At 44.2% G+C, this 13,459-nt stretch overlaps 1 protein-coding gene across 1 annotated transcript in view; it reads left to right on the top strand.

The window, feature by feature from the left end:
• Window positions 1–13,459, top strand: part of ARHGAP30 (Rho GTPase activating protein 30) — a 334,666-nt gene that overhangs the window by 92,649 nt on the left and 228,558 nt on the right. The window contains exons 6-8 of the mRNA XM_073637244.1: window positions 4,546–4,673; window positions 5,293–5,458; window positions 5,652–5,752. Of these exons, the coding sequence (XP_073493345.1) occupies window positions 4,546–4,673; window positions 5,293–5,458; window positions 5,652–5,752 (395 nt within the window). The remainder of the gene's footprint in view (window positions 1–4,545; window positions 4,674–5,292; window positions 5,459–5,651; window positions 5,753–13,459) is intronic.

Genomic DNA, 13,459 nt, shown 5'->3' on the forward strand with positions numbered 1-13,459 from the left:
ATAAAATTTAATAATCCTGTTTCTTTTGTTCTGTAATCGTTCGCTTCCCCGAAGCCATATACGCTACCAAAACACAGGCATCCGGCCAGGCCTGTATTATATTCAAACTCGGCCGGTGGTGGCAGAGAATATTAATAATTGAGCTATCGTGAAGCTCACAGTGACCATACGGAGGGCGTTAAACACGGATTCCAGGCTGTGGAACCCAGGGTGTTACGCCATACGCTCACTGGTCACTTACCGATACATACATAGAGAGTAGTCTGGATCGCATGCTTGCGACTCCAGACGAAATACGGACAGCTTGACGGCACAGTGAGATATTGAGTGATCTCCCCAGTGTCGTCTCGCCTGTGTGTTGGAAATCCTGACAATATATATGGGGATGACGTATGATATATATTGGGATGCTGTGTGATATATACGGGGATGCTGTGTGATATATACGGGGATGCTGTGTGATATAGTACAGACCAAAAGTTTGGACACACCATCTCATTTAAAGATTTTTCTGTATTTTCATGACTATGAAAATTGTACATTCACACTGAAGGCACCAAAACGATGAATTAACACATGTGGAATTATATACTTAACAAAAAAGTGTGAAACAACTGAAAATATGTCTTATATTCTAGGTTCTTCAAAGTAGCCACCTTTTGCTTTGATGACTGCTTTGCACACTCTTGGCATTCTCTTGATGAGCTTCAAGAGGTAGTCACCGGAAATGGTTTTCACGTCACAGGTGTGCCCTGTCAGGTTTAATAAGTGTGATTTCTTGCCTTATAATTGGGGTTGGGACCATCAGTTGTGTTGTGCAGAAGTCTGGTGGATACACAGCTGATAGTCCTACTGAATAGACTGTTAGAATTTGTATTATGGCAAGAAAAAAGCAGCTAAGTAAAGAAAAACGAGTGGCCATCATTACTTTAAGAAATGAAGGTCAGTCAGTCCAAAAAATTGGGAAAACTTTGAAAGTGTCCCCAAGTGCAGTTGCAAAAACCATCAAGCGCTACAAAGAAACTGGCTCACATGAAGACCGCCCCAGGAAACGACGACCAAGAGTCACCTCTGCTTCTGAGGATAAGTTTATCCGAGTCACCAGCCTCAGAAATCACAGGTTAACAGCAGCTCAGATTAGAGACCAGGTCAATGCCACACAGAGTTCTAGCAGCAGACACATCTCTTCAACAACTGTTAAGAGGAGACTTTGTGCAGCAGGCCTTCATGGTAAAATAGCTGCTAGGAAACCACTGCTAAGGACAGGCAACAAGCAGAAGAGACTTGTTTGGGCTAAGGAACACAAGGAATGGACATTAGACCAGTGGAAATCTGTGCTTTGGTCTGATGAGTCCAAATTTGAGATCTTTGGTTCCAACAACCATGTCTTTATGCGACGCAGAAATGGTGAACAGATGGACTCTACATGCCTGGTTCCCACCGTGAAGCATGGAGGAGGAGATGTGATGGTGTGGGGGTGCTTTGCTGGTGAAACTGTTGGGGATTTATTCAAAATTGAAGGCATACTGAACCAGCATGGCTACCACAGCATCTTGCAGCGGCATGCTATTCCATCCGGTTTGCATTTAGTTGGACCATCATTTATTTTTCAACAGGACAATGACCCCAAACACACCTCCAGGCTGTGTAAGGGCTATTTGACCAAGAAGGAGAGTGATGGGGTGCTACGCCCGATGACCTGGCCTCTACAGTCACCAGACCTGAACCCAATCGAGATGGTTTGGGGTGAGCTGGACCGCAGAGTGAAGGCAAAAGGGCCCACAAGTGCTAAGCATCTCTGGGAACTCCTTTAAGATTGTTGGAAGACCATTTCCGGTGACTACCTCTTGAAGCTCATCAAGAGAATGCCAAGAGTGTGCAAAGCAGTCATCAAAGCAAAAGGTGGCTACTTTGAAGAACCTAGAAAATAAGACATATTTTCAGTTGTTTCACACTTTTTTGTTAAGTATATAATTCCACATGTGTTAATTCATAGTTTTGATGCCTTCAGTATGAATGTACAATTTTCATAGTCAAGAAAATACAGAAAAATCTTTAAATGAGATGGTGTGTCCAAACTTTTGGTCTGTATTATATATGGGGATTGTTACGCTCACTCCTGGACTGACTGGCGTGAGCGTGGTTAGTGGTCCCACTGGGCCACGAACCGAGGAGTGCCTGGAGGGGCGTGACTAGGGGCCTTGCCAGCTCCAACCACGAACACACAGTGGCTTAATCGACTCCGTGGTCTGAGGAGGGACGTGGGAGGTGGCCCAGGTGCTACTCCAGGTCAGACGCCGGTCACAGCTGTAGACCCACACCGGGGAATGCGGGAACGGGCAGGCACGGCTGGTATGCAGACAGGTGGGTACTGGCAGGCACGGCTGGTATGCAGACAGGCGGGTACTGGCAGGCACGGCTGGTATGCAGACAGGCGGGTACTGGCAGGCACGGCTGGTATGCAGACAGGCAGGTACTGGCAGGCACGGCTGGTATGCAGACATGCGGGTACTGGCAGGCATGGCTGGTATGCAGACAGGCAGATACTGGCAGGTAGGAACGCAGGCTGGATAGGGACCAGTACAGACTGGGATACAGGAACAGAGCCGCAAGTGCAGTGGACAAGCAGAGCAGAACCGCAGGCGCGGAGGACTAGCGGAGCAGAGCCGAGCGAAACCGCACGTGCGGAGGACAAGCAGAGCAGAGTGAAACCGCAGGTACGGTGGACAAGCAGAGCAGAGCGAAACCGCAGGTGCGGTGGACAAGCAGAGCAGAGCGAAACCGCAGGTGCGGTGGACAAGCAGAGCAGAGCGAAACCGCAGGTGCTGCGGACAAGCAGAGCAGAGCAAAACCGCAGGTGCGGTGGACAAGCAGAGCAGAGCGAAACCGCAGGTGCGGTGGACAAGCAGAGCAGAAGGTGCAGGCAGACAGGACAGGGCTCTGTTCACATGGAACAGACTGGGAAACACAGGAAGATAGTTAGAACACAGGAGGTAGATACGGAGGCAGGGAAACGGGACAAGCAGAACCAGATACACACAAGGTACTTACAATGAAGTAGCGAGTGGACACAAAACTCACAAACAGAAGTACAGAGACAATGAGTTGGAGTTAGGTGCAGGTTCAGACACTGCAGGAAAAGGGAAGGTTCGGACATAGAGACAAACAGGTAATGGGCTAGGACACTGTTCAGACAGGAACTGAACCAGGAATAAGCTACAGGAACGAGCCTGGGAACACAGCCCCCAGGGTGGCGGAACAGACTAGAAGTCACAGATACAGATAACGGGCCTGGGTATACAGCCCCCAGGGTGGCGGAACAGACTAGAAGTCACAGATACAGGTAACGGGCCTGGGTATACAGCCCCCAGGGTGGCGGAACAGACTAAAAGTCACATATACTGGTAACAGGCCTGGTTATACAGCCCCTAGGGTGGCGGAAACAGACAAGATACAGAACAGGACCTGGCAACTCAGTTGCACAGAACACACTGAAAAAAAGTGTTGCTCAGGGCCCTCCTACTGGGTGGAGGAGGTTTAAGTATCCAGTGACTCACAGCAATAGGATGGGGACGCATTAGGAGTGCGCACACTGTAACTTTAAGAATCAGGCAGTAACCGCGCCGCCGCCCTAAGCAATAAGACAAGAGACACAGCAGGTACTGGAGCAAAGTGTGCAGCCTGGACTGATAGGTAAGTTGGCGATCTTTCATGGTGGGAGATGGTAAGCCATGCCAGGGATGTTACAGTGATTCCGTGTGATATATATGGGGATGCTGTGTGATATATATGGGGATGCTGTGTGGTATATATCGGGATGCTGTGTGATATATATCACAGAGAAGCTTGTTCCATCTCTCTCTAGAAACTTCTCCATAACAAGCAGAGCTGAGTCATGTCACAAGCCCCTGACCGGGAAGATTAACTCTTTGGGTGCTGCCTGTCAGCAAGCCTCACAATATGTTACAACATACAGTTTACACAGAAACACAGTATTTGCATGGGACACACTATACATCCAGTATCCTACGGACATGGCCACTTTGTGGTATACCACATTATCACTTATCTAGGAATTGCTATAGATGTAGATGATGATTAACCTTAATGCTAAGATACCAAGTTGATGGGGAATAAGTGTTTAATCTTCAGCGAAGTATTTTTGTCTAAAATATATTGCCCTCATTTCTATCCATTATAAGGGGTTCACCCTTTCAGTCTTCACTGACAAGACAATAACAACTCCCTGTAACCATGGTCCATCGCAGTATCTAGCATTATGGATGAAATAAGAATCTTAAGGTTCACCTCGACCATTAGGTGGTGGTTTTCATCAGAGCTACCCAGGATGTTCATGCTCGGTGTCCAATCTGGGCCGCTGTCCAGTTTATTCCATCAGACCTATGATGATTGAGATTCAAGTTCTCGAGATGACTCAAAACTGATAAAAATATTTCATTTTACATTATCTCACAAACCAAAGCCTCATTGTGACCCAAAATCCATTAGAACGATTCCTCTAATGGTTTCTAATATCATTCATAGGTCCAAAGACATCGAGTCCTCAGGCTTTAATGGCACAGCCGCATTTATGGAAGTCAGGGTCCAGTCCATTGTGGTCGAATTCATTCTAACCCATGTGGAGCAGCTGTTTGGAGACTGCACAAATAATGGTAGGAATTCACTACACAGACAAAGCTTCCCCCTTAAGCCTCCCATGCGCCACAATTTTCCCAGTTCTTCACATAGAAGTCTACATTCTTGATGGCAGCTGATCACTTTTTGGTCATGTGATAGTGTTGCTCAGTAAGTGAACCATCCAAGAAGCTTATAAGTCATGGTAAGTCATGGTCAGCTAGTCATGGTAAGTCATGGTCATCTAGTCATGGTAAGTCATGGTCATCTAGTCATGGTAAGTCATGGTCAGCAAGTCATGGTAAGTCATGGTCATCTAGTCATGGTAAGTCATGGTCATCTAGTCTTGGTAAGTCATGGTCATCTAGTCATGGTAAGTCATGGTCAGCTAGTCATGGTAAGTCATGGTCATCTAGTCATGGTAAGTCATGGTCATATAGTCATGGTAAGTCATGGCCATCTAGTCATGGTAAGTCATGGTCATCTAGTCATGGTAAGTCATGGTCAGCAAGTCATGGTATTTTTGGTCTCCGCCACTGTCACGCTTCCATGTGCTCATCAAAATAAGTGCTTCAGATACTGAAAATACGTCAATCTGGGGCCAAACCCGAGAAGCTTTCAATGTTGTCTGATGTTCATATGGTGTTATACCACCAGGAAAAGAGAACGAAGGCAGCAACGTTGACACAATGAACTGGCCAAGCTGTGTTCCTGAGGATTATTATCGCTCACTGTCCTACAATCTACCCAACATGCTAAGCCATGGGGATGGTCCACCACAGATTCGCCCTTACCACACGATCATTGAGTTCTCAGACCACAAGTAAGTCCTTACTGTCATGTCACCTTGTGCTCCTGGGAAGGTTCCACAATGAAGCATTTTCTACATTATAATGGTTTAGGGGTTGAGGTGGCTGGTAACTATAGAGGTGTAACTCTATCTGGGGAAGTCACAGTTCAGTATCATAACCTTAAACTGCAGAGGGAGATTAATACAATCATGGTATCATCCGCAGGAGGAAAGGTTCTTTAAAGGCCAAGAAATGGAAATCAATCTTCAATCTTGGAAGGTCCAACCCAGATTCCAAGCGCAAGTCACAGAAACATGATGATGGAGGTATGAGATTAGAGCCCACCACAGAAAAAGCCCACTGCCCTCCACAATGAGTCTTTCAAAGTTTGTGCACCTATAGCACACAGCTCAATCCATTACCTTTGCTGAGTCCAGAGAACCATCGCAGGGTCTAATTTATAAATCTCTAGTGGCTGGAAAAAATTGGCTGTCACAGTTGTATCAGATGCAGCAGTCGTTCTGCAGCTGGTTTCAGAAGGTCACTTTGTTTGGCATTACAGACGCCTTCTTAAATCTACCTCATTTTAGGACCCAGCGGCTATCTCTCTCCTGATCTGATTGACACCCTGGCCTGGCTGTTTAAATACTTTCAGTTTGCTGCAGGGAGGTGCTGGTGATATTCACATGTTCCCTTGTGAAGGCTTTAAGCTATTGCAACTGCTTACTTCCTCTCTGGTGCTTGGAGGAAGTTTGTTGTTATCTCTCTGAAGTTGGCTCAAGCTAAGTTTCTTCCCCCTGTGTTTGTCTCCTTGTTGTCTTTAGTTTATAGTGGGGACTGACCAGAGCTCACCCTCCACCCTTCCCTATACAGGGCTTAACTGTAGGGATTTACAGGTTATGTTTCCTGTTTGGCGATTTGTGAGGAACCAATATAGGGATGTTAGGGGAGACAGGGTGATATCAGATCAGCCTAGGAGGACTCCACCCCCTCTATCCTTAGTGTCTGGGCGGCCTTTTTTTCCCTTTCTCCCTTGGTATGGGATCAGTTGCAGAGTGGCTGCGCAGTCTGTCTCTGGAGGTGACTGTCCTCCGCTGTGAGGTTCAGCAGCAGCATCAACGTCTGCAGGTCCCTAATGTGGTGATCTATGCATGTGGGCCGTTCCAGCCTGAACCCAAGGTTGCCCTCCGGGACAGGTTTTCAGGAGGTGGGGACAAGTTTTTTGTGTTCTAGGAGGCCTGGAAACTGAACTTTAACCTGGAGCTGAATAGGTTTGCTGTTTTGTCACAGCAATTACAAGTATTTCTGTGATTTTTGTTGCCTTTACCTATTTGCCTGTACATGGGCCATTCACGGCAGCATACTCACTACGGCTGGTAGTTCTGCACCTCACGGATATGCGCACCTTCTTCAGCCTACATTGATTCATTTATTTTTATTATTAGTTGATTTCTTTGGCATTTTGTAGGCTTTATATACATGCTCCCTCTCTATGCACTAGCACTTTCTATTCTCCCCTGTGATTTTTATCTCTATTCTATCGATGGTTATTTCAGTCATTGTAATGTATTCACAGTTATACATGTGTTAGTATTGAGAGTGGTCTATGTCCCATATTTTGATTACTTCTTAGCCTGTGGTCTGACTGGTGGGTGGTTTAGGGTGACATAACTCAACCCCCAAAAAGGGGAGCAGCATTTACCTGCCCAGATCTCAATGCATGACCAGGGTGCAGCAAACCCACATAAAGATGGCAGCTACACAGGTGCAAACTACTGATGAGACCACCACTCACAACCGGCCATTTCATGGAGGGGGTGACAGCTTAGTATTTGAATTGCACACAAAAAGGCTCGTATAGGGTGCTGTTCACACCTGGGTAGTGCACAGTATCCGGCTTACAGCCTATTAGTTACGGCCATACTGTTAGATTAGGCGGGCTGCCCGGTACTATCCCAGTGCACCCCATGGGAACAGAGACCCTAGTTTACAATGCCCGGACTGATGGGCTGCACCCTGGAATAAAAAAGTGCAAAAATGCATATATATATATATATATAATATATGCGGTATTAGACTATATGCGCACGATGCGGATTTGAAGCCGAATTTTTTAAGCGTTTTTGCCTCTTCCTGGCAGAAAAAACGCATGCGGATTTACATGCGTTTTTGACACGTTTTTGTACATCAATGAATGCTTTTTGGGGCTAAATAAATTTATTTGGTGGGACATAGCTTAAACCCTTGGATTAAGAATTGGGGTGAGTATATTGGTTCATTTAAATGATTAAAGAATGGGTCTGTTGTATTTCAAATAAAGTGTTTGCTCTGTGTCTGTGTGTTTATTTAACTCTTTGCTTTACTTTAATTGAGTTTGGTCATGAAAAGGTCTGATTGACACCTTGTCATCACTAAACAAAAGAGCTGGGTGTCAGCTGATCCCATACACCCAATCTTCATTAGCATCTCTATTTATGTAATTTATACAGCAGCTGTGAGCTGTTATTATTAGCCTGGGAAGGTGCCATTAGGGACTGGGACTTTAGCATACACGGGGACCATCAATGAACTGGCATCAGATAAGTCTGCATTCTAGCAGTTGATCAATATATTATGGTGCTGATATGAATATATTATTTGCTGCCTCTCTCCAGTTTGGCAGAATAGTTGTGGCCATCATGATGGCCTTTTTCTAAAAAATGCTGAGTAATACACTAATATTTTGCAATTTGTAGTTACTGCTCATATATATTGAGACATTTCACTTTGAGTCAGTATATATATATATATGAGGTGCTTACATTAACCTCTCTTATTATTCACTGTTTTGGGAAATACCTATATTGACCGGTGGTCTTTTTCCCATACTGGCCTATAGTCACTTATTATCCTGTGCTTTTCTGATATTTTACTCTTTCTCCATCTTAACTGACGCACGGTTTTGTATATTTTTTCAGCATGTCACATTTTTGATATGTCTGGTCTTCTACCATTGGGATGCTTTTTGTTTTCTATGTTTGTATGTCTCTATAGGGGTTGGTTAGGGACAGGTAAGAGACAGTCACTGTGGAGCGGGGACACCACGCCGACACATTAGGGTGATTACTCCGCTGTTAGCTAGGGCATTCCTCCCTTTAGGGCCCTATAGGGTGAGCTTGAATGCCATTTCAGTTACCCTACTGATACCCCTCCCCCATACTGTTATCTGGATTTTTGTCCCTTATTTATAGATGTTATCTTTTAAAGTATCTATTAAAAGTTATATTTTAGGGTGTATACTATGTTCTTTGGTTTCTTGAAGGTGCCATTAGGCAAACATTTCCCCTGGCCATAATTAACATTTTACAGCTGTTTCGTTAGCCGCTATGTCCCCGCGATCAACACTCAGCAGCGATTTGGACACAACGTATTTATGTTGCACCTCTGTTGTCAGTACATGTGAATCCACTGCATGTAATGACACTTCAATCGGTCAAAATCAGCAGCGAAGACTGGCGTGTCCGCTACAGAAATGGACCTGCTGCGGGTGAGTTTGGGTACGTGGCCACGGGCAGGAACCACTGCAGGTTTGACGCTGCGTATTTATATAGCGTCAAACTATGATACTGTATATATGGGGATGCTGTGTGATATATATGGGGATCCTGTGTGATATATATGGGGATGCTGTGTGATATATATGGGGACGCTGTGTGATATATATGGGGATCCTGTGTGATATATATCGGGATGCTGTGTGATATATATGGGGATGCTGTGTGATATATATCGGGATGCTGTGTGATATATATGGGGATGCTGTGTGATATATCGGGATGCTGTGTGATATATATGGGGATGCTGTGTGATATATATGGGGATGCTGTGTGATATATATGGGGACGCTGTGTGATATATATGGGGATGCTGTGTGATATATATGGGGATGCTGTGTGATATATATGGGGATGCTGTGTGATATATATGGGGATGCTGTGAGATATATATGGGGATGCTGTGTGATATACATGGGGACGCTGTGTGATATATATGGGGATGCTGTGTGATATATATGGGGATGCTGTGTGATATATATGGGGATGCTGTGTCATATATATGGGGATGCTGTGTGATATATATGGGGATGCTGTGTGATATATATGGGGATGCTGTGTGATATATATGGGGATGCTGTGTGATATATATGGGGATGCTGTGTGATATATATGGGGATGCTGTGAGATATATATGGGGATGCTGTGTGATATACATGGGGACGCTGTGTGATATATATGGGGATGCTGTGTGATATATATGGGAATGCTGTGTGATATATATGGGGATGCTGTGTGATATATATGGGGATGCTGTGTGATATATATGGGGATGCTGTGTGATATATATGGGGATGCTGTGTGATATATATGGGGATCCTGTGTGATATATATGGGGATGCTGTGTGATATATATGGGGACGCTGTGTGATATATATGGGGATCCTGTGTGATATATATCGGGATGCTGTGTGATATATATGGGGATCCTGTGTGATATATATCGGGATGCTGTGTGATATATATGGGGATGCTGTGTGATATATATGGGGATGCTGTGTGATATATATCGGGATCCTGTGTGATATATATGGGGATGCTGTGTGATATATATGGGGATGCTGTGTGATATATATGGGGATGCTGTGTGATATATATCGGGATCCTGTGTGATATATATGGGGATGCTGTGTGATATATATGGGGATGCTGTGTGATATATATGGGGATGCTGTGTGATATATCGGGATGCTGTGTGATATATATATCGGGATGCTGTGTGATATATATGGGGATGCTGTGTGATATATATGGGGATGCTGTGTGATATATATGTGGATGCTGTGTGATATATATGGGGATGCTGTGTGATATATCGGGATGCTGTGTGATATATATCGGGATGCTGTGTGATATATATGGGGATGCTGTGTGATATATATGGGGATGCTGTGTGATATATATGGGGATGCTGTGTGATATATATGGGGATGCTGTGTGATATATATGGGGATGCTGTGTGATATATATGGGGATGCTGTGTGATATATATGGGGACGCTGTGTGATATATATGGGGATCCTGTGTGATATATATCGGGATGCTGTGTGATATATATGGGGATGCTGTGTGATATATATGGGGATGCTGTGTGATATATATCGGGATCCTGTGTGATATATATCGGGATGCTGTGTGATATATATGGGGATGCTGTGTGATATATATGGGGATGCTGTGTGATATATATCGGGATCCTGTGTGATATATATGGGGATGCTGTGTGATATATATGGGGAAGCTGTGTGATATATATATATCGGGATGCTGTGTGATATATATGGGGATGCTGTGTGATATATATGGGGATGCTGTGTGATATATCGGGATGCTGTGTGATATATATATCGGGATGCTGTGTGATATATATGGGGATGCTGTGTGATATATATGGGGATGCTGTGTGATATACATGTGGATGCTGTGTGATATATATGGGGATGCTGTGTGATATATCGGGATGCTGTGTGATATATATGGGGATGCTGTGTGATATATATGGGGATGCTGTGTGATATATATGGGGATGCTGTGTGATATATATGGGGATGCTGTGTGATATATATGGGGATGCTGTGTGATATATATGGGGATGCTGTGTGATATATATGGGGATGCTGTGTGATATACATGTGGATGCTGTGTGATATATATGGGGATGCTGTGTGATATATCGGGATGCTGTGTGATATATATGGGGATGCTGTGTGATATATATGGGGATGCTGTGTGATATATATGGGGATGCTGTGTGATATATATGGGGATGCTGTGTGATATATATGGGGATGCTGTGTGATATATATGGGGATGCTGTGTGATATATATCGGGATCCTGTGTGATATATATCGGGATGCTGTGTGATATATATGGGGATGCTGTGTGATATATATGGGGATGCTGTGTGATATATATCGGGATCCTGTGTGATATATATGGGGATGCTGTGTGATATATATGGGGATGCTGTGTGATGTATACGGGGATGCTGTGTGATATATATCGGGATCCTGTCTGATATATCGGGATGCTGTGTGATATATATGGGGATGCTGTGTGATATATATCGGGATGCTGTGTGATATATATGGGGACGCTGTGTGATATATATGGGGATGCTGTGTGATATATATGGGGATGCTGTGTAAAGTATATGGGGACGCTGTGTGATATATATGGGGATGCTGTGTGATATATATAGGGATGCTGTGTGATATATATGGGGATGCTGTGTGATATATATGGGGATGCTGTGTAAAGTATATGGGGACGCTGTGTGATATATATGGGGATGCTGTGTGATATATATAGGGATGCTGTGTGATATATATGGGGATGCTGTGTGATATATATGGGGACGCTGTGTGATATATATGGGGATGCTGTGTGATATATATCGGGATGCTGTGTGATATATATGGGGATGCTGTGTGATATATATGGGGATGCTGTGTAAAGTATATGGGGACGCTGTGTGATATATATGGGGATGCTGTGTGATATATATGGGGATGCTGTGTGATATATCGGGATGCTGTGTGATATATATGGGGATGCTGTGTGATATATATCGGGATGCTGTGTGATATATATGGGGATGCTGTGTGATATATATGGGGATGCTGTGTAAAGTATATGGGGACGCTGTGTGATATATATGGGGATGCTGTGTGATATATATGGGGATGCTGTGTGATATATATGGGGATGCTGTGTGATATATATGGGGATGCTGTGTGATATATATGGGGACGCTGTGTGATATATATGGGGATGCTGTGTGATATATATGGGGATGCTGTGTGATATATATGGGGATGCTGTGTGATATATATGGGGACGCTGTGTGATATATATGGGGATGCTGTGTGATATATATGGGGACGCTGTGTGATATATATGGGGATGCTGTGTGATATATATGGGGATGCTGTGTGATATATATGGGGATGCTGTGTGATATATATGGGGATGCTGTGTGATATATCGGGATGCTGTGTGATATATATGGGGATGCTGTGTGATATATCGGGATGCTGTGTGATATATATGGGGATGCTGTGTGATATATATGGGGATGCTGTGTGATATATATGGGGATGCTGCGTGATATATATGGGGATGCTGTGTGATATATATGGGGATCCTGTGTGATATATATGGGGATGCTGTGTGATATATATGGGGATGCTGTGTGATATATATGGGGATGCTGTGTGATATATATGGGGATGCTGTGTGATATATATGGGGACGCTGTGTGATATATATGGGGATGCTGTGTGATATATATGGGGATCCTGTGTGATATATATGGGGACGCTGTGTGATATATATGGGGATGCTGTGTGATATATATGGGGATGCTGTGTGATATATATGGGGATGCTGTGTGATATATATGGGGATGCTGTGTGATATATATGGGGATGCTGTGTGATATATATGGGGATCCTGTGTGATATATATGGGGATGCTGTGTGATATATATGGGGATGCTGTGTGATATATATGGGGACGCTGTGTGATATATATGGGGATGCTGTGTGATATATCGGGATGCTGTGTGATATATATGGGGATGCTGTGTGATATATATGGGGATGCTGTGTGATATATATGGGGATGCTGTGTAAAGTATATGGGGACGCTGTGTGATATATATCGGGATGCTGTGTGATATATATGGGGATGCTGTGTGATATATATGGGGATGCTGTGTGATATATATGGGGATGCTGTGTGATATATATGGGGACGCTGTGTGATATATATGGGGATGCTGTGTGATATATATCGGGATGCTGTGTGATATATATGGGGATGCTGTGTGATATATCGGGATGCTGTGTGATATATATGGGGATCCTGTGTGATATATATGGGGATGCTGTGTGATATATATCGGGATCCTGTGTGATATATATCGGGATGCTGTG

This window comes from Phyllobates terribilis, unplaced genomic scaffold (assembly GCF_046119375.1).
Source record: "Phyllobates terribilis strain yellow unplaced genomic scaffold, ASM4611937v1 Scaffold_6__1_contigs__length_29720123, whole genome shotgun sequence".
Lineage (NCBI taxonomy): Eukaryota > Metazoa > Chordata > Amphibia > Anura > Dendrobatidae > Phyllobates > Phyllobates terribilis.